Here is a 26,726-nt window from a genome sequence, read left to right as displayed (position 1 = left end):
CCACAACTAGTTCTTTATTATAGGTAATGAGCATGTTAAGCTTTCATTTCCACCTGTGAATAGAGTGGGTACCAGAGGTGGGAAGTAACCAAGTACAAATACTTTGTTACTGTACTTAAGTGGATTTTTCTGGTATCAGTATTTTACTTCATTTTTTTTTTTTTAACATATATACATTTTTTTTTACTTTTTACTTTTACTCATTAAATTTTTACACAAATATCTGTACTTTCTACTTCTTATATTTTCAAGAATCGTTACTTTAGTTTTAATCTATTCATTTGGTGAAATGTCAATATTTGTTCTTTTCACTGCGCACCAATTTCAGCCAATCAACTGATTTCCTGTCATTGCGTGCAATCCACTGGTGTATCATTTCCTGGCTCTCACACATCATAGATGTAGACTAGTTTACAAAGCGAACAATGAGCGCGGCAGAAGGCAATAAGAAGTGTGGGGATAACGTGGATGAGACAGAGGGAGTCAGTGACGTAAACATGACTGATAACAGAGACATTCCTGATCACCATCATCATCATCATCATCATCATCATCATCATCATCATCATCATCATCATTCATTAGGTAACAACAGTTTTAATTCGTTTTGTGTATATATATATATATATATATATATATATATATATATATATATATATATATATATATATATATATATAAATAAATAAATATATTTTAGGGCTGTCAAAATTCTAACGCAAATTCATTGTAACATCACTAAAATTTATCAACGTGCTATCAGCGCATCTGTTTAATAAAAATATAAATACATGAATAAATAACCAAATATAAAAGAGGCAAAATTAAAACCTTTGGTGTCCTGATGATTTACGTAATTTAAACCATCATAATTACTTTAAAACATTTGCAAGAATTTTTTGTCTTTATAGTCTATGTTTGAAATGTCTGGTTTGAATAATAATTAACATACATTTGCATAAATCATCCATATTTCTGCATGTCCATGTTCCTTAGAGTATGAAAAACATGAAGTATTAATATATGGTACATTAGAAGTGATAGAAATGTGTGATTAAATTGCAATTAAATATATGAATCGATTGACATATATATATATATAAATATATATATATATATATATATATATATATATATATATATATATATATATATATATTGATATATATTGATATATATATTGATATATTAATATGAAGTGATGTCCAGTTACCAGTGTGACACTAAAACAGGTAGAAGTAAAGGCTACTTTTTATTTGAGTACATGTCAGAGCCCAAACTTCTTTACTTTAACTTGAGTAAAAAAGTATAGTCAGCACTTCAACTTTTATCCGAGTATTTTAAAAGATGAATATCTGTACTTCTACATATGTGGAGGATGTGTGTCACCTGCTGTAGAGCTGTGACCTCAACACTATTACTATTTTATTTTTTTTTTACAATAGCTTAAGCACAATTTTACAATTTTAAACACTCATTTTGTCAAAACACTATTCACACATCCATACTCACAAATAGCGGAATACCTCAGATCTTTTGCAAAATAAAATACTTAATTCAAAACTTAAAAAAAAATTAACAAAACCCATTTTTTTGTAATTGTGTGAAACACACAAGGTTCATACAATAGGATTATGTTTGATTCATTTACACACTGCTGTTCTCAATCTTAAACACTTGTAAAAAAAAAAAAAAAAGAGAGATTTTCTAATAATATAATCTGGGTTTGATTTCTTCAGAGATATTGTTAGAGTAAAGTACTGACTTTACTGACCAAACAGTAAACACAAGACCAGTACTATTGATAAAATTATTTATTGATCTCAATTATGTAATACCTGCAGTTCATTCAGTCATTTTCAAAGGTTGCATAAATAACACAATTAGTAAAACCTTACACTCAAGAATCAAAACCTCAGTCCAGATATGCACAGCAGTAGCTAATTTTCAGCCTCACACTTTTTGCAAAACATTACACACATTGTTTAGCAAAACACTTCTATACCATTTCAAGGCACTGCTTTCTAAAATACCACGTCTATAAACCCATCCATCCATCCATCTTCTCCCGCTTATCCGTAATTCGGGTCGCGGGGGCAGCAGTCTAAGCAGATTCCCCAGACACTTCTCTGTGTCCAGGGATCGGGCTGTCAAGGCCCCCGCCTTCGACTGCTGCCCAATCCTCTCAGCACCAGTCCCTTACGGTCCCTCCTGCAGGTGGTGAGCCCACGGGAAGGCCGTCTATAAACCAATTGTTCAAATTAGCAATTTTACAGAATGGGTTCCTCCACCGTGCCAAGTTAGGTCCTTACAACACTGCCCACATTCTCACATTTTTAGACAGACTACACAACATTGTCACTGCAGAAGAACAAATGGATGCAGGACAGATGAGATACCTTGTTATCTAGGACAATGTATTTTTCACTGATCTGCTCTGGTCCACAATTATGATTTCATGATTATTCACAATTTTCACTCCAATATCTCCCACCATACTCTCCCTTCCTTAACCCCAATGAAGAGTTTTTTCAGCATGGCAGTGGAAGGATTACGATCTCCATGGAGGAGGCCTGTGTCTTATTTGATGGAGGGTCTGTGCAAGGACTGATTCACCTGATTTGCAAGATTCTTCCCTCATTGTCTTGCGAGAGAGGACATCACATGTGATTTTGATGTGTTAGTGTTATGGTCAGTTAAAGCTAGGCCTTTTGTTTTGTCTCCACAAATGTTTTTGTTTTTCATGTACTATATTATATTTGGTATGTGTTATGGTTTTAAGTGCAAAATGCAAACTTAGAAAATTAATAGTTTAACTAGTTTTCATCAATATGCAGTACTGGTCTTGTGTTTACTTATTGGTCAATATATTCATGCAGATTGAGAACAGCAGTATGTATGAATCAAACAGAATCCTATTGTATGAACCTTGTGTGTTCTATACGCTGTAAAGATTGGGTTTTGTTAAACTATGGTAAAGTTTGGAATGAAATTCCATCGCTATTTGTGTGTGTAAAAGTGTGAATTGTGTGTAGTATTTTGACAAAATGAGCCTTGTTTTTAAAATTGTGCTTAAGCTATCGTAAAAGAAAACTGTAAAAAAAAAGAAAAAAGACCTATGAAAAACACTTAAGCCTTGTTTCTTAGTTAAGTTGAATTTGGCCATAGCACTTCATTCACATCACATGTGATGTCCTCTCTCACAAGACAGCAAGGGAAGAATCATCTTGAAAGTGAATCCATCCTTGCACAGATCCTGCATCAATTAGGTCACAGGTCTTCTCCATGGCTGGAATGAGGGGTATCCTAACATAGGGCAGGAGATCATCAACCTTCCACTGTCATGCTGAAAAAACGTGTGTATCTCATCTGCATCCATTCGTTCTTCTGCAGTTACAATGTTGTGTAATCTGTCTAAAAAATTGGAGAATGTGGGTCGTATTGTAAGGACCTAACTTTACGTGCTGGTGGAGGAACCCATTCTGTGTGATTGCAGCACACATTGTAATGTTGCCTCTAGGTTGGCCCAGGACATTCAAAATAACTCTGTAGCCATTGATGTTTCTGATGATGTGGGCAACGATGCATCTGATACATTTGGTCTTTATGCACGTTTTATCCAGGTTTTACCCCCATCAACTGTTGATTTTTTTTTTTTAGTTCTTACACCTGATTGTTGAGTTTACAATTAATCACCTATGTGTCTGCACAACTGATGGCCATGTTTGAACAATTGGTTTATAGATGTGGTATTTTAGGAAGCGGTGCCTTGAAATGGCAAAGAAGTGTTTAGTGTTTTGCAAAACAGTGTTTGTAATGTTTTGCAAAAAATGTGAGGCTGACATTGTGTATATCTGGCCTATGGTTTTCATCCTTGAATGTAAGGTTTTACTAACTGTGTTATTTTTAAATTTAGTGTGTAAGTTATCGTAAAAAACTGTCAACATCTTTGGGATAAATTGGAGCACTAAATGCACCCCAGGACTCTTTACCCTACATTCATATCTGATATTATTAATGCTCTTGTGCCTGAATGAGCACAAATCTCTACACGCACACTCCAAAATCAAGTGGAACATCTTAGAAGAGAAGAGATTATTATAACAGCAAGTAGGAAATAAATATGAAATGGGATGTTTAGAAAGCACATATGAGTCTTATGGTCAGGTGTCAACAAACTTCCATCCATATAGTGTAACTTGATGCAATTTAATGTTCTTTTCAATAGTAAGGAACATTACTATGGAATAATCAGAAAGAATGGAATGGAATGGAATATCATGACTTTTATACCAAAGACTGTTGAAAGAACATTACTTATAATCTTATACTCCAGTAATCATGTTAGTTCTCACTCTTCAGTGTTCTGTATTGTTGAACGATTTATGATCAAACTCTTGATGTCACCCAAATGAGGATGGGTTCCTCTTTTGAGTCTGGTTCCTCTCAAGGTTTCTTCCTCATAACATCTAAGGGAGTTTTTCCTTGCCACAGTCAATACGGCTGCTCATCAGGGATAAATTCACACCATTCACATTGGCTGTTGATTTCTGTAAAGCTGCTTTGAGACAATGTCTGTTGTAAAAAGCGCTATACAAATAAACTTGACTTGACTTGACTTGATTTGCGCAAACTATGAAGGTCTTTTTTTTAACCCAAGGAAACATGAAAGCTACTAATTGAAACCAATTTTGTGAAGATTGGAGTGAATGTTTTTACTCAGGTCTGAATAATAATGTCTTTTGCTTTGAAAAAATGTTTTTAGTGCCATGGCATAACAATATTGCCATAAAAATATGGACATAAGCCTATACCAATTTTGTCTGGGTCCTGTTTATTAGATAAGAAAGTCAAAATTTGAAAATTGAAAACACTTTCTAACCTATTTCTGGTGCACTTGTTTGACACAAAATAAACACAAGCTCTAAGCTTCTTACCGGTCCTCTCCCAGTGCAATACTGGGCTGCAGTATCTGTGTCACTGGGATTTAAGCAGATGAATCCATTCTCTGTCAAGAAATCTCTGCTTGTTTACTAAAATCCCTCAGAAGCTGGTGCAGTTACTGCATATCACTGTCTTTTGGTTCAAGAAAAATGTGTTTTTTTTCCCCATCCTGAATGTTGTGTACTCTTAATCCCTGTACATATAAAAAGCCTGATATGCATGAATTGAATTGTAGGTGAGGTTCAGAAACAATGATGATTACGTGTCATATATTTGGATTTCTTTTTCTCCACCACCATTCATTTAGCCCATCTGTCAAAAGGAATAATGTATTTTTTGTATAAAAGCTTAAAATACTTCAGTAGCAAATAGCAGTGTTTGTCTATGCTTCATTATGTTGTGATTTTTATATCAGAGAATATGAGCTTTCACTCTATTCTAAAAGAAATATGTACATGTAGCTAAGAATGCATCAGGTAAAGAATAAAACACTCAGGGTGTACTGTTACAGGAAAATAATCCATGATTGTGTAGTTGAGTCTGGCATTTTGCAAAACCAGAATGTTCTGAAGTGAATGATAATTTACTAACTAGCATCGTCAAACATACTATCTATTTATAGTTATAATTTCCTTGCTGTTGCAAAGCACTGACACTGGAAACTCCTTCAGTAAATATCAAGTAATTGCCTCCTTTTAGAAAATGCTCTTGTAGTCTTTAACACAAGACTAGTTCCCATCAGCCAGTGCACCACAGTGGATCACCTCACATGACTGTTTGCACCTGATTCATTAATTGTTTTAAAGAGTGCTTGTATTTATATCACACATTGTTTAGCTTTTGTATTTTACTGCTGCTTATTTGCAGTTGCTCTTTTTAGTCTGTAAATGTTTTGTCATAAGATCACAGTTCATGTTTGTGTTTCTACAGGTTGCATCGTCTATATTGTTCAGGTTTTAATAATAAAACACTTGTAAGCTGCACTTGCATATGCCTCCGCACCCAAACTTTTCCAACACATTTATATTTTCAGTCTAAATAAGTGTATAAGAACTAGCTAAATAAAAAAGCATATGCATACGGTACTATCCAACCAGTACTGTACACTAGTACTATGAAATAATGTTTTTTTTTTTTTTTTTTTTTTTTTTAGAATCCTTTCACTTAAGCAATTAAGCATTGAAAAATGTTGGTCACCTACATAATCATGATTTTATAAAATGTTGTATTTATTATTTCATTTTTCCACATATAATACAGATTATAGCAAGCACAAGTATGCAGTAGTCATGAGGATGCTTTCAATCAAGCTCTACTAGTCTATGCTAACATGCTAATAAGATACTAATGTGAGAGTGAGACTAGATAGTATAACAAACAGAGTATAATCCTAAATATGAAGTGCTCCATTAAAGATATATCCAATAGATCAACGTAGCTTTAATTCCAGGCCACTGGAGCATTGTGTAGTGTGCAGTGCATGATTTAAGCAGAGCAGAAGATTAGAAAACAAATAGTTTAAATATAGCAAACTGTGTCTGTGTGTGTGTTTTTGTGTACGTGTGAGTGGGTGTGTGGGTGAGCTTGTCTACGTCTTTAAAGGGAGTTCCAATACACATGCATGAACGCTGCAGTCTCATTATACTTAAAGGGCAGAACGGTCACAATAATGAACATGATGAAGAAGTTCTCCTGCTGTCTCACTCCTCTGCAGAGCAACACACACAGCAGCCAGCTTGCGATTGTATACATGCTTCTAAGCAAACCTTGCTGTGTAATTCCAATGGGATTATGTTTATTCCTGCTCTGACCATTACATAATAATCTGGATAATCTGGAATCCTCCACTCATACTTCTACATTTGACACAGTTTTTTTTAATGGCTAAAAGAATGACACTTCCAAAATTAGATCAGGGTTGAGACGTGTTTCCTGTTATTTCCATCACTGTTACCGCACCTGGTCTCAGTAGAGACAGCTACATCATTGTATGTCTGTAAAATAAAAAATCTTTATATTATTGTGCAGGTGGACATAGAGGACTATTGTGCAATCACCTCTTCCTCACATAGGTTGATTGTATGTTTCTCTCCAGTTGGTTTAAGGATCGTTATCCAAAATAGTGGCTGACAGTGCAATTATTACAAATTCCCATCATGCTTTAAGGTTTGGTTTCCCAAAAGGCATTGCAAAGCTAATATCATTAGCAAGGGTGCGCTCAGTGTGGTGCTGACAACCATTTAACTGTGATCTTTGTACTGTGATGTTTTGGGAAAACTCGACCCAAGATAGTAAGGACAGGGACATAATGAACATATGGTACAATATGCACATAATGTACAAAGGAATATGTACAAAACCCAATTCATGTCTGGTAAGAGAGAATGTACATTGATTTGTTATTGCATTCTAAAATGGGTGAATGACCAAATAATAAACCCTTTTTTATTGCTTTTTAGCGAATTGAGAAAAAATTGGATAGTCAATCAGACTGCAACATTCAACATATTGAAGTCCAATGCCAGAAAAGTATATAAAAAAGGTGTCAGACACTCTCTGAGTCATGTGCAGGGCATCAGAGGCTGACACTATCATCACTGTGACTTTTTGTACTACTACTACTGCTACTACTACTACTACTACTTATGTATGTATAACTATGTAACAAGAAAGTTAGTTATAGTTTAAACAGGATTTCTATTTTTTAACAATTTATTGATGGAGTGCAAACCTGTGACTAAAAACCTGTGACAAAACTGTGACTAGTCCTTAGGCGCTTATGGCAGTTATATTTCTAACCAATCACAGTAAAACTGTTGGTATCAGTTGCAATCCAAAGCCATTTTCATGGTTTCTAAGTGGAACCCTCGACAGAAGTCTTCTATCTTTAATCTGTCCATTGTGGGGCCATCCTCAGTAGTGAGTAAGTAAAGAGCATAAGAGCGTTCCTTGTAAAGAGAACTCAAACGAGAAAGATAAATCAGGTTGTAAGTAATCTAACATAAATCCATCACTGTTTGCTATAGATATCAAAGCCTTCTCTGCTGGCCTAAACATTATGAGAAGCACCGACTTACATTTACAACCTAAATTCTAATATTTGGTACATGAAATTGTATGAATTAATTCCCAACAGTTTATTCTCTTCATTTCGTAGCGTTTCTCCTGGCTGCACTGTTTCCTGTACGTGTATGTGGATGTTAGACTTTGTGTCTAATCAGATTGTGCTGCCATGTCAATCTAATCTGCCCAGGGCCTTCAAAGTCTGTTCTGCTGCCGTTTTTACTATAATCTCTTTAAGAATTAGCTTTGTTTCTATAACTAATAAGATTTTCTATTCGCCTTACAGGGCAGCTAGCTGGCCCAGAATAGCATCAGCATTTTTCCGTCCTCTGATTGGTTGGTCAGAGGGAAACTGTCATAGCCAAGTTCGACTGGCAAAACTTTTCTGTAGCGATCTACACACGTTAATACATCCGAGTTAGACTTTTTTATGCTTACAGAGGAAGAGAAAATGATTTGGTCTCGGACATACTTAAAATACATTTTGAAGAAAAGCTAGACATCGTGAGGAGATGTCTTCCAAACCATTAAATATGAGCCGAACCACTGGCTAACAGCCTCTGAGGAGCGGTGCAAATTATGAGTTTGCATCTCGGGGGAGTGGGTTAGATTTTATTAAAATTGTTTATGTTTTTGTCATGTTATTAGACAAATATTGATTCTGAACTGCTCCAGATGATGTAGGTGGCACAGTTGTGGTTGTAGTGTAGAGGTTTGGAGTTGTCCTAACTGGTTTTTTTTGCCTTAGTAAAATGGTATTGACTTCCATATGTAAAATGCCTCTCTCTCTGTAATGCCATGCATTGTTATATATTGCGTTTTTGTATAGTATTAATAAAAAATTATAAATTATTATTATAATTATAAATTGATTGTGGCGGTATTAAGAGGTGGATTAAATCAGGTAAGAACCCACTGAAGGCCAAGGTACCAAATGCACGGCCCGCCACTGATAGATATTAATGTAGCATTGTTATGTGCGAATTTGTCCATTATTCATGTTTTCTGGTTTCCAAAAATATAAAATTAAAATCATGTGACTAAAGCACAATTCATAAACTAACACAACTACATATTAACAGCTTAAGTTTAATTTAAGATATCACATCTTTTTTTACACAGAAAGATTCAGCCTACAGTCCCTCTGGTCATATTAAGTTTATTCTGTTTATCACCCCTGTTCTGTGTAAACTCTTAAGACTATTGTGTTTAAAAATCACAGATCAGCAGTTTATAAATTAATCAAACCCCCCATCTGCCACCAACCACCATGTCACAGTTCAAAGTCATATATCACAGTGAGCATTTGAACAGTGAACAGTGATCAATTTAAATGTGCACATATAGTGGGCGTTTAAATTTAGAACAGGACTCAGAATGTTTTCTGTACTCTATTAAGTCTTCCGGTAAATTAGCTTGAGAGCAAATTCTGTCATTCTGCAGATCTTATAGGAGTCTTTTGAGGTCACAAGCTGCAGTCTGATAGAACAGCCCCTGGCGCATTAGATTTCAGCTCATTTGTACCTCTCATTACAGTGACTCCTCTGCTGCCTGCTCTTATACAAGAATCCTAATAGGATTTTCTCTGTAACTCATTCTCAGTATTTTTAAGTATTTTAAAGCATGTGAAACAATAAGAGAAAAGTTTATTTGTAAAAGCTTTGCAAACTGTGCTTTAATTTGATTGAGGTCTATATTTTAGTGGTTTGGAGATGAGGCAGAGTGGTAGTAATGCAGCATAAGAAAAACAAAATGCAGATTTTTTTCACTGCATGTGTGAGTCAACTCAGAGATTTTTTAGACTACAGTATGTGCAGCTGAAAACAACTTATGAGTACATAAAAAGGCATTAGTTCATCGATGTTCTTTCATTTCAAAAGAAATATATGCTCTATTTGCAATCAGATTATAACACTAATTTGTTTGCTTAGATACTGAGGACCTTCAAAACACAAACATCAGTAATTAAAATGAGCTATGCTAGATGATGGCTGAGTAATATTTTTTTTACAATTTATTTTAATACAGTGCATGCGGAAAGAGTCCACATTTTGTTATGGTACAGCCTTATTCCAAAATTAATGAAATTCATTATTTTTCTTAAAATTATACAAACAATACCCCATCATGACAACATGAAAGAAATGTGTTTGAAATCTTTTTCACAGCCTTTGCCATTGAGGTGCATCCTGTTTCCACTGATCCTGAAATGTTTTTATAACTTGATTGGATTCCAGAGCACTCAGAGCACAAACCAAGCCATGAAGTACAAGGAATTGTCTGTAGACCTGTAGAAACATTTTTGCAGCATTGAAGGTCCCAGGGAGAACAGTGTTAAATAGAAGAAGCTTGGAACCATCAGGAATCTTTCTAAAGCGGGATGCCTGGCCAAACTAAGTGATCCAGGGAGCAGAGCCTTAATCAGAGATCGATGGTCACTCTTAAAGTCACTCCACCAATCAGGCCTGTATGGTACAGTGGTCAGACGGAAGCCACTCCTCAGTAGAAGGCACATGACAGCACACCTGGAGTTTGCCAAAAAGCACCTGAAGGACTCTCACACCATGAGAAACAAGGTCATATCAGGCACCCCTCATGACCTAGTCAATATCATCTCTAAAGTTAAGCACGGTGGCACCGTCATGCTGTGGGGGTGTTTTCCAGTGGCAGGAACTCAGAAAATAGTCAGGACTGAGGAAGAGATGAATTCAGCAATGTTCAGCGACATTTTTGATGAAAACCTGCTCCAGAGCGCTCTGGATCTCAGACTGCTGTGACAGTTCATCTTCCAAAAGGACAACGATCCTATACACACAGCCAAGATCACAAAGAAGTAGCTATGGGACAACTCTGTGAATGTCCTTGAGTGGCCCTAAAATAGGTTCCCAAACTGCCCAAAAATAGGTGTACCAAGCTTGCAGCAGGAAAATAATGAATTTGATTTTGGAATAAGGCTGTAACACAAGAAAATGTGGAAAAAGTGAAGTACTGTGAAAATTTTCCCGGATGCATGCAAGATTCTGAGTGTTTAATTAGATTTTTAATACAAGTATGTCTTGGATTCAGGGAATAAAACACCCAAAGTATGAGCTGGTCTTATTTCAAGAAAATCATGGGTGGTCACGCTACAAAAAAAAAAATCAATAGGAGTAACAGTGACACCACAGCGCTGTTGCAGAACATGCATCCTCTTTGTGGTCATTTCGTTTAGAAGATATCACTTGGAGCCAGAGAGCAATCTAGCTTTCCCTTCATCCTCCAGTCAATACACATTGATCTGTTTGTACCGGTAGAACAAACTTAGTATGAATACGTATTTTGTCTGCCAGCATGTTGCATATAATATGTTAGTCATTGGGTTATTTTGTCGTTAAGTAGATTAATGCGGCCTGTGTGGTGCACAGATCGGTCTTTGAGGCATAGCGAATATAATGGAGGAATTTGGTTAAGTCCGATAGATAAAAATAGTAATAGTAATATGGTTATTATAGGTTTATTCTGAAGAGACGAAATAATTGTTACACTTTAAAGTATGACATTTTTGTGTATGGTTTCCAAACAGACAGGACAGAGAAATTTATTTCAGGAAATAAAATTAATAATAAATTATGCTTTCTCCATAGAGATTTTCAGATAGATTCAATATTTTTTCCACTCGTGACAAAAGAAATAGCCATTTTCATCCTCTTAGTCATCCAGATCATTAACTTAGAGCTATTAATGCTGACTATGCACTGTAGATTAGAACTATCTGCTTGCACAAGCTAGATAGTTATTCATGTACAGTACTTGACTCTGATTTTCAATACTACAGCTATGGGCATGTAAGCAAAGTTTTGTGCCAAATGTGCTCTTTTAAATCAAAGACTTGTTTAATCATGTTACAGCACGCAGTTTGCTGCTCAATAAAACACTGCAGGGAGAGTATCTTTTCAAGACATAAAAATGGAAGCTTACAATACAGATGTGTTGTACATTTGAAGTACTTAAGGTCAAGTTGTATGTTTCTACATTAAACGAAACAAAAGAGCCAAAAACACACTGCTAAAGGTCAAGGCCGAGGTTTACAGTTTACAAAGCTCAAAAAGGAAAGGAAGGAAGGAAGAAAAAAGAGACAAACTCGCTTGCTTCAAAGTCAGGGCTAGAAGAGTCTGTCCATGACTTGGCATTCAGGAGAAGAGTAGTTTGAATCCATGAATATTTTCATCCTCATAATGCATGCTTAACCCTCAGGCAGGGAGATTTTTTGTGTAATGTATGTCTATAAAATGTAATAACAGGGCTTGCAGTCTTTAAAAAAAAGACATTACTGTAAGGTTTAATTACAGCATCAGCTGTTTATAGAATGTATGAACAGGTGAGGATGGGTCTGATTTCTTCCTAACTCAGAATGTATATTCATGTATATTTACAGTAAGAACACATGTAAAAACACTGACAGCTATACTAAAAAAGATGGATTATTTACGCTTTCATCCCCCTCTTTTACAAGTAAAAATTTGATTGCTATTGAAAATTATAATTAAGAAGCAATCATTTCCTTCACATATGGGCATAAATGTTTACTGTCTAGCAAAAAAAAAAAGTTTGGATTTTTGATTATATAACCATATACATAAAAGCCTACGACTGAATCATTAGTGCAGCATTTTAGTTGGAAATAATTATTTTAACCCTGTCCCTAACTGATGTAGTGTGTAGTTCCTAATTTTTTTAACAACCATGAGGAAATCTGTCGATGGACCCAAAAAGCTGTATTCCAGAAAGTTTTACACTTGTTTGTAAAACTTTCTTTCAGCTTCTCCCATTAGGGGTCGCCACAGCGGTTCATCCGTATTCATGATCCGCATGTTTGATTTGGCACGTTTTTACGCTGGGTGCCCTTCCTAACGCAACCCTCCCCATTTATCCGGGGTTGGGACCGGCGCTAAGAGTGCACTGGCTTGTGCCCCCCTAATGGCTGGGGTTGGTTCCCTGACCGGGAATCGAACCTGGGCCACAGCGGTGAGAGCGCCGCATCCTAACCACTAGACCACCAGGGAACCCAGACACTTGTTAAGCAGTTAGCTAGGGAGCTTAAAGATTGAACCATAGAGCAATCATTTGGTCTGATTTACCAGATTTTTACCTGAGTCTGGATTTACCCAATTCCAAAACAATAAAGGGATGTCATTTATAGCGCCTAATGTCCTATCATCTGGAGCAGTGTTATTATCTGGGGTTGCTTCAGTTTCATGTCTCAGCTCAGCAGCATTATGCAACAATAAAATGAAGGCAGCTGAGCACCCGAATCTATTGAATGACCAGGTTATCCCATCGATATATTTTTTTTCTCCATGATGTCTTAAGTATATTTGGTTAAAATTGTGAAAGTGTGGTTCAGGGATCATTAGGAATCATTTCCAAACATGAATTGACCACCAAAGGGTCAATTCAATTACATTTTATTTGTATGGCACTTGTAACAATTGGCAATGTCCCAAAACAGCTTTGCAGAAGTAGTCCTTTACAAAGTATGGATCGAAGCCCCTTTGCAGGACCATAGATCCAATTTGTTTTGTGAAGAAGACTCTTTGGAATGGTTCACCTTTCAAATGAATGCCACAATAAATGCACACTCAAAAGGCAGTACAATGAAACATTAGAGTGTGTGACCCTTTTGGCCAGGCAGTCTATTTCAAATTCAACTAATAGTAGCCTTTTAAAGCATGGAAGAAAATCGAATAATAAAATTATATCCTGAAAGTACAAACAAAAGGAAATTGTTCACATTCAGAAGCATTATAGAGCATTGCCTATTCACAGAAGTAGTCCTGTAGCTCTGAGGGCTTGAACTTGTTTAGAGACATGGCATCCATTTTTCAAAGTGAATTGTTTCTTGGCCAGCTGCAGTTCATTGGTTAAATTTCAAATTTCACAAGGCCCTAAATCATAGACTACTTAATAGGCAGTGCAGTTTAGAAGGTCAAAGTGGTGATCTGGAAATGTGCAAAGAAGTTGTAAAATTCAACAACACTGTAGAAGTGAGTGACCAAAAAAGGATTAGATAGGAAGGAAGAGATATAACCCAACAATGTAAGCAAATTACATTTTCAACACACTATTTCAGTGTATCTGGTGTAATAAATATATTATTTGCTCTTATGTTTCTATTACTTGTAAATATAAATATAATGTACCTTCACAAATAATGTAAGGTGCATAATTGGTAAAGCTTTAGAGGTATACTATATGAATTTTATGTAAAATATATTTATTAAATGCATAAGCATAAGATATTTAGGTACAAAAAAACAAGGTAGATAGAAGGAAAACGAGTGTAATAAGTTTAAGTGTGATAAATAAATAAATAAATAAATAAATAAATAAATAAATAAATAAATAAATAATAAAAAGTAGCCTTTTTTCTGACAGTGCAAAACATAGCCTAAACCAACATTTACAAACATGAGTGTCATAATGTTAATAAAGCCGGCAGTTTTAAACTTCCTGTTGTTCGGTTTGCAATGCAATCTGACAAGTATTACAATAGATTAATTAAGCAGAGATCATTCAACATATAAATGTTGTATAATCACAGAAAAAAAAAAATTAAAGCCTCTATTTTTTTCTGTGTTGTCAATGAATGAAAATGTACTTAGCTTACTATATTTGGAGTAAGGAGTCAGAGTAAGTCCTAATTAAAATCCTGTGTGTACACTTGTGGTAATTTATTGCAAATGACCTAAAGAATTCTTTGTACAGACTAAGAAAATCTAATATCTAAAAAAAATCTTAGTATAAAACGAATGCTTCATTAGATATTTTCGTTCCTCTCATATTTTATTCTCTCTTTTTTTTAACAGGTTGGCAATCTAGCAACTGATAATGTTTCGCAAAAAGAAGAAGAAGAGGCCAGAAATTTCTGCACCAAAGAACTTTGAACACAGAGTCCATACCTCTTATGATGCAAAGCTCGGGATCTTTGTGGGTCTACCAACACAATGGCAGAGTCTTATAGAGAACCTGCGAAGACCCAAACCCATGGTGGACCCTTCCAGAATAACACCAGTGGAATTAAAACCAAAGAAGGCATGTATCATGATAAAAAAATCGGACATTAACCAATATTTTTGTGTTAATTTTTGCATAAAGTTATGTTGTTCTTCACTGCCATGACAGTTTTTCTTTCAATAAGGAAGTATCTTGAATCAAGTTATAGCTGAGTAATGAGCAGCATAAAATAATTTTGCTTTAATATCTATTGATGGGTTTGCACTTACAATCCTGTTATATAAACCCACTCAGTGGCAGGAATACTTGGATTGCACCAAAGATTTATTACCCTATCCTGGCAATTAATAACAGTCCATGCTGTGTACCACTAGCATCAGAGTCAGGGATAAAAAACTGCAGTTCCAAGCAAAGAGAAAGCCACAGAAAGCTCTAGAGCATGACAATGGCAGATTTCCCCTTAGCCATGGTTTGTAATGCCTTTTCAGAAATAGTGTACACAACATGACACACAGCAGAAGAAAAAAACGGTAGTTGTCCCCTGTACACATCTGTGGTATTAAACATTATGACCTGCATGAAGGTTTCGGATTAGATATGTAGAATTACATTTAAAGAAACTATACATTCTTTAAATTATGCTGAGTCTAATCATACCTTAAACACTTGATTACATCATATACAACTTTTCATCGCCTCTCAACCCTATCCTAATTCACTTCCAGTTAAGCATTATAACAGGCTACTGGGCTTTCTTCTGACAGGTTAACCAAGTTTGTGTTCCTGAGCCTCACTGGTGCTGTGAGTCATGGCTACTTTAGGGTATATTTATATCTCCCGTCAAGGACATAGTGACTGAAGCACATGGCAGCTGACATAAAATGTCCTTTGCGGCCAAAAACCCTGCCAACTGGCTCTGAAATCGAGGTCAACATCAGCTTTAAGAGAAAAATGCCTGTGAGAGCGCAATAAGGTTTAAGATATTGTACAGTCTCGCATCATTTTTGAACTTAATTTTCGAAATCCTTATGTGTTTTTGGGTAAAAGAAACAAGGTTTTTTTTGCTAAGTTACTAGGAAGCAAGAAAATAGATTTTATACACTGTACCCCAAAATAGCTTTACTTTGCAGAAGCATAAACCTCGGTTGAATTCTCACCACTCCACTTGCATTAATCATAATGTCTTTCTGTCTCTCCTTTTTCCTCAGACGATTGTGCGTGGGACCTTTGTCGGCCACGGAGACTACATCTCAGCTATGCTGTCAGATATGAGCCGCCTGTCGGTGACCAGCTCTAACTCACTGCGCAAGAGCAGCCCTTCAACTCGCAAGAGAGCCCAATCTTTGGGTCGCCTTGGCGAGGTGATGGAGGGTGATGGCTACCAGTATGAGGACCTAGAACGCACTGAGCTCGACCCAGATTCTCAGAACCACTGGAGAGACCAGATACGGAACATCCACAGTGAGAGTGGAACCCCGTTTATGGGTATGAAGAAGAGCATCACCCTGGAACCCAATGGCATCCTGTCTAGAGCCAAATCTACTTATGAGGTTAATGTTAACTCTCTGGAGGCATATCCCCCTCCTCCGGTACTACCCATGCCTCCTCCACCGCCAATCCCTGTTCCACCCAGGCCAGTGTATGTGGGTGGAGATTTGGGTAGCCCTAATGAAAGACTGATGATGAGAAGGGAGTTTCCCATAGTTCTGTCTCACACCCCGAGGCCCATCACCTGTTTTTATAGTCCATCTATGTCCATACAGCAAGGACAAATAGAGAGTGGAGGGTTTAACACAGATATAAGGACTGCTGACAGGCTCCTGATTCATCCACAAAATAGCCCTGGGAGACCATACTCTTCTTATGACCTGAAGGTAGGCAACTTTTCAAACCTTTCAATGTTTCATTCTGCAGACCCACTGAAGCATGACACCAACAACCAGCATATGTCACCTATATTTTTAGTGTTCGAAAAGTGACACTCCACTTAGTTTTCCTGGCTGCTAACAAATCAGCTCTCAAGACACTTTGATGTTAAATATTTGAGACTTTTAATGGTTTTGAATTGTGCACATAATAAAGTAGAGCTCTTCCTCAACCTGTCTCCAATTATAAGGTAAGGTCTGACTTCTTGTCTCTTCAGTTGTTGTGCGCATTCAAGCATAGTTGTGTTGACTATGTCAGACACACACAATTTGGTCTGAACACAATAATGTCAAATGAGTACACCATAGGTTCCCAATTCTGGTCCTGAAGTAACCAATGTCTTTTAAATATTAGGGTATAAGGTACTGGATTAAAAAAATCCTAACTAATGTAACTAAACATGGCTAATTAATGGATTGTAATGTGTTACAGTGGGTGTGTATGGGCTGAGCAAACACTAAAATGTGTAGGACAGAGGGGACTCCAGGACATTTGTTTATAAAGCCACATCTTTAGTTCTCTTTTTAATGTGATGACCGTGCAACTAATGCCTACAGAAACCTTTTTAAAACATACTGGAATATCTGAAAATGAATAAATTCATTTTAAAAAGTACAAAAAAACAATAACTTGTTTTTAGTATATTTCAATTTTGCAATTTTTTTTAAACATCTCAGAGATTCAAGTATTATAAAGGACTCCATGAAGAATTAAGGAAACCTTTGTCATGGAAGACTGATATACAACCTGACTGATATGTAACCTTTGCATTACAGGTCTGTATCTCTGCAGCCAGAAAAAAATAATGCATGTAAGAGAAAGTAAGATGAAAAGTTTAGGATTGCTTAAACAAAAAGCTACACCAGCATTATGACTTAATTTGTTATCAGCCTTTCGAGTTAATGTACATACATTTTCAGTTCAATTCAATATTATTTGCATAGCACTTTATAGAAATAAATAATTGCTAATAAATAATTGTAAAATATCATTTTTATCATCAATTTGTTCATATAAGTTTATCTCTAATGAGCAAATACAAATTAACCATTATTAAATCTTTAAATTAAGCATAAGTACAGACACGACCATCATCCCTATAAGCAAACAAGTGCGGAAATATAGTCGATACCACACCTTCCACAATACTGCATTTAACGTTTTATTTTTACTCAGTGTGCTGCTAGACTGCATACATCCAAGTGCCTATAAAAATGCTGTATATAGATTGAAAGTGATGCTGCAGCACTTTCGCACATTTTCACCGTGCAAAATCGCCTCCCTTTTTAAACTGCATCAAGAACAATCTATTATCAGAGACTTCTACATTTTTACAAAGCATGTAATAAAAAATCTTGCTCATATCTAGAGAAACCAAGTAAAAATTTATAAAAAAAAAAAAACCTTTTTAAGGTTTATCCAGGAGCCACTCGATATATACTGTATGTATAATCAATATAATCTAATAAAGAAATCTGTAACAAATAAAACAGTTCATTTCAAGAATGTACTCATAGAATATTTCTAAGAGCGTACTTATTACTGAAAATTTATCACATCTTTTTTTTGGACAAATTCACAAAACACCATCAAATAAATGAAATAAAGTTAATATAATATAATGCTTGGCTTTAAAGAGCAGTTGATTTGATGAATTAAATAAGGCTGTAAGATTACAGTTTGGAATTTGTAGAGCTTTATTGATTATTTTAATGATGATGTTCTGTGCAACTGACCTGAGGTGGTATAAAGTACTGAAATACTTTAATAAAGTAAAAGTGTAATTACTCATAATAATAAATACTCTGGTAGAATTCCAAATACAGACACAAAGTATTCACACAAATAAAATGTATGTACTACAAATAAAAATACAAGAAAGGTTGATAAACACAGAAAAAAAAAAAAAAAAAAAAAAGAAACAACACACTTATTTTGTTTACATGTGGTAAATTAGTGTCCCTTTCACCAGTTACTTAGAAACATGAGAAAACATTCACTAAAGCTACAGATTTATTCCTAATCTCCTAATTTATTACTAATGTTATAATGCTTGCATGATAGTAAAACTGATGTTACAAACTAGTTGAACGGTAACTAAATAGATAAATAAATACAAAGTGTATGTAGGAAAAGATAAATTAGGTTTTAGCTTTCTTAAAAGTTGGATTTGTTAGAATAATGCTAATACATCACCTTATTACTACAAAGATAAAATTTTTGTGGTGGGCTATAAGTATCAGCAAGGCCTTCTCTGCTGGCCTATGAGAAGCACTTACTTTTAATATATTTTTCTCCATGAATTTGTGTTCAATGTTTCTTATTAGCGCTCTTCATTTAATCGCATTTCAGATTTTAACTGACAGAAGTAAAATCCATATATATTTACTTCTTATACAAACTTAAGTATGCTAAGTCATAGCAACAACTTAGCAATGCTAGGGAATTAGATTATTAAGTGAGGCCACATGAAATGTTAATAAGGTGTTTTGTACCTAAATTGCTGTTGCTTTATGTAATCTGTTTTGCTTGTAAAGATGCAAACAGAAAAACTAACTTGCTCACATTCTTATGAATTAATATGCATGTTTCCTGTTAGGAAAAGAAAACGATTATTTTGCACAAGTGTATTTAATTAAACAATTAATTTGAAAGTAAATACTGTATAATATTCAAAGCCTCTCCTTGAACTGCCACCTTAACGTGGTGGAGGGGTTTGAGTACCCGAATGACCCTAGGAGCTATGTTGTCCGGGGCTATATGCCCCTGGTAGAGTCTCCCAAGGCAAACAGGTCCTGGGCGACGGGTCAGACTAAGAGCGGTTCAAAACCCCTTATGAGAGATACTACATCAGGGACCGTGACGTCGCCTGGTATGGCGCAGCCGGGGCCCCACCCTGGAGCCAGGCCCGGGGTTGGGGCTCGTATGCGAGCGCCTGGTGGCCGGGCCTTCCCCCACAGGGTCCGGCCGGGCTCAGCCCGAAGGAGCGACGTGGGGCCGCCTTCCAGTGGGCTCACCACCTGCAGGAGGGACCGTAAGGGGCCGGTGCTAAGAGGATCGGGAAGCAGTCGAAGGCGGAGGCCTCAACAACCCGATCCCTGGACACGGAAGCTAGCTCTAGGGACGTGGAATGTCACCTCGCTGGCGGGGAAGATTGTGCGTGAGGTTGAGAGGTTCCGACTAGAGATAGTCGGGATCACCTCTACGCACGGCCTGGGCTCTGGAACCACACTCCTCGAGAGAGGATGGACTCTTTACAACTCTGGAGCTGCACATGGTGAAAGGCGTCGGGCTGGTGTGGGTTTGCTTATAGCCCCCCAGCTCAGCCGCCATGTGTTGGAGTTTACCCCGGTGAACGAGAGGATCGTTTCCCTGCGACTACGGGTTGGGGATAGGTCTCTCACTGTCGTGTGTGCCTACGGGCCAAACGGCAGTATAGAGTACCCGGCCTTCTTGGGGTCTCTGGGAGGGGTGCTGGACAGTGCTCCGACTGGGGACTCCGTCGTTCTACTGGGAGACTTCAATGCACACGTGGGCAGCGACAGTGACACCTGGAGGGGCGTGATTGGGAGGAACGGCCCCCCTGATCTGAACCCGAGCGGTGTTCAGTTATTGGACTTCTGTGCTAGTTACAGTTTGTCCATAACGAACACCATGTTCAAGCATAAGGGTGTCCATCAGTACACGTGGCACCAGGACACCCTAGGCCGTAGGTCGATGATCGACTTTGTGGTCATTTCATCTGACCTGCGGCCGCATGTCTTGGACACTCGGGTAAAGAGAGGGGCGGAGCTGTCAACTGATCACCACCTGGTGGTGAGTTGGATCCGATGGTGGGGGAGGAAGCTGGACAGACTCGGCAGACCCAAGCGTACTGTGAGGGTCTGCTGGGAATGTTTGGCCGAGCCTCCTGTCAGAGAGATCTTCAACTCCCACCTCCGGCGGAGCTTTGACCAGATCCCCAGGGAGGCCGGAGATATTGAGTCCGAGTGGACCATGTTCTCCACCTCCATTGTCGAAGCGGCCGCTCGGAGCTGTGGCAGTAAGGTCTCCGGTGCCTGTCGAGGCGGCAATCCCCAAACCCAGTGGTGGAAACCGGAAGTAAGGGATGCCGTCAAGCTGAAGAAGGAGTCCTACAGGGCCTGGTTGGCTTGTGGGACTCCTGAGGCAGCTGACGGGTACCGGCAGGCCAAGCGAACTGCAGCCTGGGTGGTTATCGAGGCAAAAACTCGGGCCTGGGAGGAGTTCGATGAGGCCATGGAGAAGGACTATCGGCTGGCCTCGAAGAGATTCTGGCAAACCTCAGGAGGGGAAAGCAGTGCCCCACCAATGCTGTTTACAGTAGAGGTGGGGAGCTGTTGACCTCAACTGGGGATGTCGTTGGACTGTGGAAGGAATACTTCGAGGATCTCCTCAATCCCGCCGTCACGTCTTCCATTGAGGAAGTAGAGGCTGAGGGCTCAGAGGCGGACTCGTCCATCACCCAAGCTGAAGTCACCGAGGTAGTAAAGAAACTCCTCGGTGGCAAGGCACCGGGGGTGGATGAGATCCGCCCTGAGTACCTCAAGTTTCTGGATGTTGTGGGGCTGTCTTGGCTGACACGCCTCTGCAGCATCGCGTGGCGGTCGGGGACAGTGCCTCTGGAATGGCAGACCAGGGTGGTGGTCCCTCTTTTTAAGAAGGGGGACCGGAGGGTGTGTTCCAACTATAGGGGGATCACACTTCTCAGCCTGGAGGAACAATGTGGTTTTCGTCCAGGTCGTGGAACACTGGACCAGCTCTATACCCTCTACAGGGTGCTGGAGGGTTCATGGGAGTTTGCCCAACCAGTCCACATGTGCTTTGTGGATTTGGAAAAAGCATTCGACTGTGTCCCTCGCGGCGGCCTGTGGAGGGTGCTCCGGGAGTATGGGATCGGGGGCCCTTTACTAAGGGCTGTCCGGTCCCTGTATGACCGAAGCAGGAGCTTGGTTCGCATTGCTGGCAGTAAGTCAGACTTGTTCCCGGTGCATGTTGGACTCCGGCAGGGCTGCCCTTTGTCACCGGTTCTGTTCATAATTTTTATGGACAGAATTTCTAGGCGCAGCCAGGGGTCGGAGGGTGTCCGGTTTGGTGACGACACAATTTCGTCTTTGCTCTTTGCAGATGATGTTGTCGTGTTGGCTTCATCAGACCAGGGCCTTCAGCATGCACTGGGACGGTTTGCAGCCGAGTGTGAAGCGGCTGGGATGAGAATCAGCACCTCCAAATCCGAGGCCATGGTCCTCAGTCGGAAAAGGGTGGCTTGCCCACTTCAGGTTGGTGGGGAGTTCCTGCCGCAAGTGGAGGAGTTTAAGTATCTTGGGGTTTTGTTCACGAGTGAGGGAAGGGTGGAACGGGAGATTGACAGACGGATCGGTGCAGCTTCTGCAGTAATGCGGTCGATGTACCGGTCTGTCGTGGTGAAGAAGGAGCTGAGCCGCAAGGTGAAACTCTCGATTTACCGGTCAATCTACGTTCCTACTCTCACCTATGGTCATGAGCTCTGGGTCATGACCGAAAGGACAAGATCCCGGATACAGGCGGCCGAAATGTGCTTTCTCCGCAGGGTGGCTGGGCGATCCCTTAGAGATAGGGTGAGAAGCTCAGTCACTCGGGAGGAGCTCAGAGTAGATCCGCTGCTCCTCCACATCGAGAGGGGTCAGCTGAGGTGGCTCGGCCATCTGTTCCGGATGCCTCCTGGACGCCTTCCTGGGAAGGTGTTCCGGGCGCGTCCCACTGGGAGGAGACCCCGGGGAAGACCTAGGACACGCTGGAGAGACTATGTCTCCCGGCTGGCCTGGGAACGCCTTGGTGTTGGTCCCGGAAGAGCTGGAAGAAGTGTCCAGGGAGAGGGAAGTCTGGGCATCTTTGCTTAGACTGCTGCCCCCGCGACCCGGCATCGGATAAGCGGGAGAAGATGGATGGATGGATACTGTATAATATGAAACACTGGACATAAAGGAAAAAAAATTGATGCTTTATTGATGATAGATGCTCTACATTAGTTCTCATTCATATAACGTCAGTTCACAATATTTTAATACATTTTACATTTTTTTTTTCAATTTTAAAAGTGATAAAAAATATATATGCAGTGGATTTTTACAAATATTTTAAAATGTCTACACAATAAACGAATAACATCACTGACATGCATTTGAAGTTGCTTTCTACTTCCTGTTTTTACAACTTTTACCTTAAAAGGATACACAAATGTCTTTTTATCTTTAGCCTTTTTGTTTTCCTATAGTGTAAGTATTAAGTTTTTTTTTTTTATGTTTTTTGTTCACTTATTTATTTCAAAGTCTTAATGCATGTTATTGCTTTAAGAATGCTTACCATGAAATCGAATTAGTGAGTTTACTCCAGGAAATGAATATTTACACAGAATATACCTGGAACAAAGCACCTTAATATAAATGTATGATATGCCATCTCAATGAAAAATATCTGACTTGGCATCGAAAAACACATCAGAAACTCCCAGGTGCCCAGTGAACAAATGTATAAATATAGAAAGCATTAAGATATGAGATAATTATTGGATGGAAGTAACTGCATTCACTCAGCTGTGCAGACTCATTGGCCGATTTCAGCAGCGAAGCCTTGTTATATAACTCATGAATCGCTTACACAATGTTAATATATTCTACTGCATTTTGCTCTTAATTTATAACATATATTTAGTGACATCAACCACAATTTCTGTGTCGGTTTTTGAAAAGGTTGTGTTTTGACATACACTTTATACAAAGGTTTCTCTTGCTATAAGAGACACAAATTCCTCCATTGTGTAATTTTAGTGCTAACATAAGTACATACTAACTTAATGTGCTTGTATAGAACATGAATTTACTAGTAAAAGTATTACTTGTAGTATTTGCATATTTGCCTTGCATGCAATGTGCATATGTTCACTGTATATAATGCAGCATGTAGATAATTACATGCATAACTGTTTAATTCCTGAGCTATCAAAGCAATTAAATATGCATGCTTTTTAAGAGTTTAATCATTCAAACCCACAGTGTGATTGTAATCCAAGTTTTAGATTTTGATATGTCTTACATTTTAATTTTTGCCTGCAGTGTTTTGCTGGTGTCTCTGAAGATTAAGTACGCTGGCACACTTCCCAGTCTGTGAAGCTTGTTCAATGAATTTTTATGATTTCTCAAGGTGATAAGAAAGTGACGTAAAGCACTTAGAGCTACAATCTTCCTGTGGTAGTGTGATGCTATTTTTGGAAGTGCTCATGCTCCTGGGAGTAAATGTTCTAAGTGCGGCACTTACTTAACAGAAATCGCAGGATGACATGAATGGGAGGATGGCAGTTGTAGCAGGGGATGGCAACTAATGAAAGGATGGCAGGTTTTAATTAGCATTCGACACTTTGGCTCTGGGACATCAGCCAATATGTATATTCTTTATTTCCAAAGTTACAGGCAGATACTCTTCTGAGACCTCAGCCAGGCTTCTTCCACAGTGGAGCAAGCAGTCCCCTGGTGAGCACCACAAGGCCTCACAGGACCGTGCGATCATCCTCTAGCTACACAATCGGCCTCTCTCCCAACATTAGTTTTAGACCCTCAGGTCCTGATCCTTTCATGAGGCACTCGGGGTGCCCCAATCCAAGTCTCTACCCCAGACAGGACAGCCCATCCCAGCCCAGGCCTTCCCCTACTGGCTCTCTGGCTACCAGTCCAGCTGGAACCTGTTCTCCAGCCTTTAGGCCACAGCAACACCCATCCCCACGTCCTCCACCTGACCCACCCAAAGTCACTCACGAGCAGTTCAAGGCAGCTCTACAGATGGTAGTGGACAAGGGAGACCCACGCTCCTACCTGGAGAACTTTGTCAAGATTGGCGAGGGCTCCACTGGGGTGGTGTGTATTGCACGGGAAAAGCACAGTGGTCGTTTGGTGGCAGTAAAAATGATGGACCTGAGGAGGCAGCAAAGACGGGAGCTGCTGTTCAATGAGGTTTGAGACTCTTCATTTCACTAGCATGACAACAAAATTGTACAGATTTTTTTGTATGTTGCCATATTTTTTAAATGGGATTAATTAGTATATAAAAGGATTTATTAATTTCAGTTGTGCAGAATTTCTCAATGACAATTTACCCATTAAAGCATTTGATTTCATGATTTGATATATGTATGTATGTATGTATGTATGTATGTATGTATGTATATATATATATATATATATATATATATATATATATATATATATATATATATATATATATATATATATATATATATATACACACATATATATATATATATATATATATATATATATATATATATATATATAATGCTTTTAAAATTATGTTTTTACATAATTATGCTTTTACATATTTAACAAATGAACTAGGCAGCTTGAGTTAGAATTCATAATCAAGGATTTACATTCATGCCATTCTACTGTAATAACCATGTGTGTATGCATGTGCAGGTAGTTATTATGCGGGACTACCAGCACAGAAATGTGGTGGAGATGTTTAAGAGTGCACTGGTGGAGGAAGAGCTCTGGGTTATTATGGAGTATCTCCAAGGAGGAGCTCTTACTAACATAGTTTCTGAAACCAGGTAAGCCATCATAGTGTCTGAAACAGCAGCATATCTATCTGAGCCCAGAGTTGCTTAGAGTTTTTTAAACTTTAAGTCAATTACAGTGTGTAATCAGCCTGGCTAATAATTACAAGAACTGTATAATAATTATAATGTATTTCACAGTAGTGTGTTGTGACTTATAATTCAGTTATTCGTCTTACAACATATTCAGTGTAATTACAATGTTACTAATAGGGAAGATATGAGTTTATGAGTGTGAATATATTGTAAGGATGTGAATATACAGTTGTGCTCATAAGTATTAGGACAGCGCTCCAATTTAAAGAAGTTTCATTTAAAATAATTGCATTTACAGCCATTCCACTGATTTACACAGGGTCTACATTAATTTTTACACTCCTGATAAGCAGTTTAATGGCCAAGTTCAACCTGTTTCCTTATTATTTTATGAAACTGAAGGAAATAAAAGGTCTGGAGATGAATGTGTTGAATTTGAATTCCAAGTGTTAAAACTCCCAGGTATCAAAGGGTCGTCAAGACTTTGAGTTTAAATGACTTTCACATCTACAAGATTAGTTTCATTGTAGCAGTTAATAATATGCTGCAAAATGAACAATCCAGTAATTTAGAAGTTAGTACTTATAAAAACATTGATATAAGTTAATGTATGTTTTCACATTTCAGCAACAATTACTTAAATGTGAACTGAGATAGAGTAAATTGACTGTATCAGCTTTGAACTCTATACTAAAACAAGGAACTGCTACCCAGAATGGCAGAGTTGTTTGATTATGCGTTTAGCTGAAGAAAGATAAAGCGTTCTGTGCGGTGATATTACAAGATTTGTTACAGATGTCACAGAAATCTAGTCAGCTTTTGATGTTGTAAAAGTATTCTTGAACCACATGGTGGCAGTAGACTGTCAAGTCAGCTTCTAACCAGGCTGTGTACCTGTGCACTGAACTACTCTAATGCTTCACCTGAAGCCCTATTTTAATATGGATGGATCTGTTTATTTGTATAATTATATTTGTCAGTGATGCAATGACAGTACAATATTTATGTCCTAATATTTTATTGCACTAAAACTAAAATGCATAATTCATAATTCATTAATTAATGTCAAAGCATATTGTTTAGTGTAATTACAACAAAACTAATAGGAAAGATTTATGAAAGTGTGGCATGTAAGTGAATT

General features: G+C 38.1%; 1 protein-coding gene and 2 long non-coding RNA genes across 3 annotated transcripts in view; all 3 read left to right on the top strand.

The window, feature by feature from the left end:
- The window catches only part of LOC310731156, a 282,526-nt gene that overhangs the window by 98,314 nt on the left and 157,486 nt on the right, over positions 1-26,726 (top strand). The window lies entirely within an intron of this gene.
- Positions 1-26,726, top strand: part of pak6 (p21 (RAC1) activated kinase 6) — a 33,434-nt gene that overhangs the window by 3,366 nt on the left and 3,342 nt on the right. Inside the window, exons 2-5 of the mRNA XM_083550460.1 lie at positions 14,853-15,078; positions 16,209-16,874; positions 24,384-24,926; positions 25,410-25,543. Of these exons, the coding sequence (XP_083406586.1) occupies positions 14,875-15,078; positions 16,209-16,874; positions 24,384-24,926; positions 25,410-25,543 (1,547 nt within the window). The 5' untranslated portion in view covers positions 14,853-14,874. The remainder of the gene's footprint in view (positions 1-14,852; positions 15,079-16,208; positions 16,875-24,383; positions 24,927-25,409; positions 25,544-26,726) is intronic.
- Positions 5,171-9,760, top strand: LOC310731507. The gene is made up of 2 exons (XR_014535240.1): positions 5,171-9,043; positions 9,166-9,760. It is a non-coding gene; the product is annotated as an uncharacterized lncRNA (long non-coding RNA).

The sequence above is a fragment of the Silurus aristotelis genome (genome assembly GCF_946808225.1).
Source record: "Silurus aristotelis genome assembly, chromosome: 9".
Lineage (NCBI taxonomy): Eukaryota > Metazoa > Chordata > Actinopteri > Siluriformes > Siluridae > Silurus > Silurus aristotelis.
Note: the sequence above shows the minus strand (reverse complement) of the source record. Positions and strands in the feature narration are given on the sequence as shown.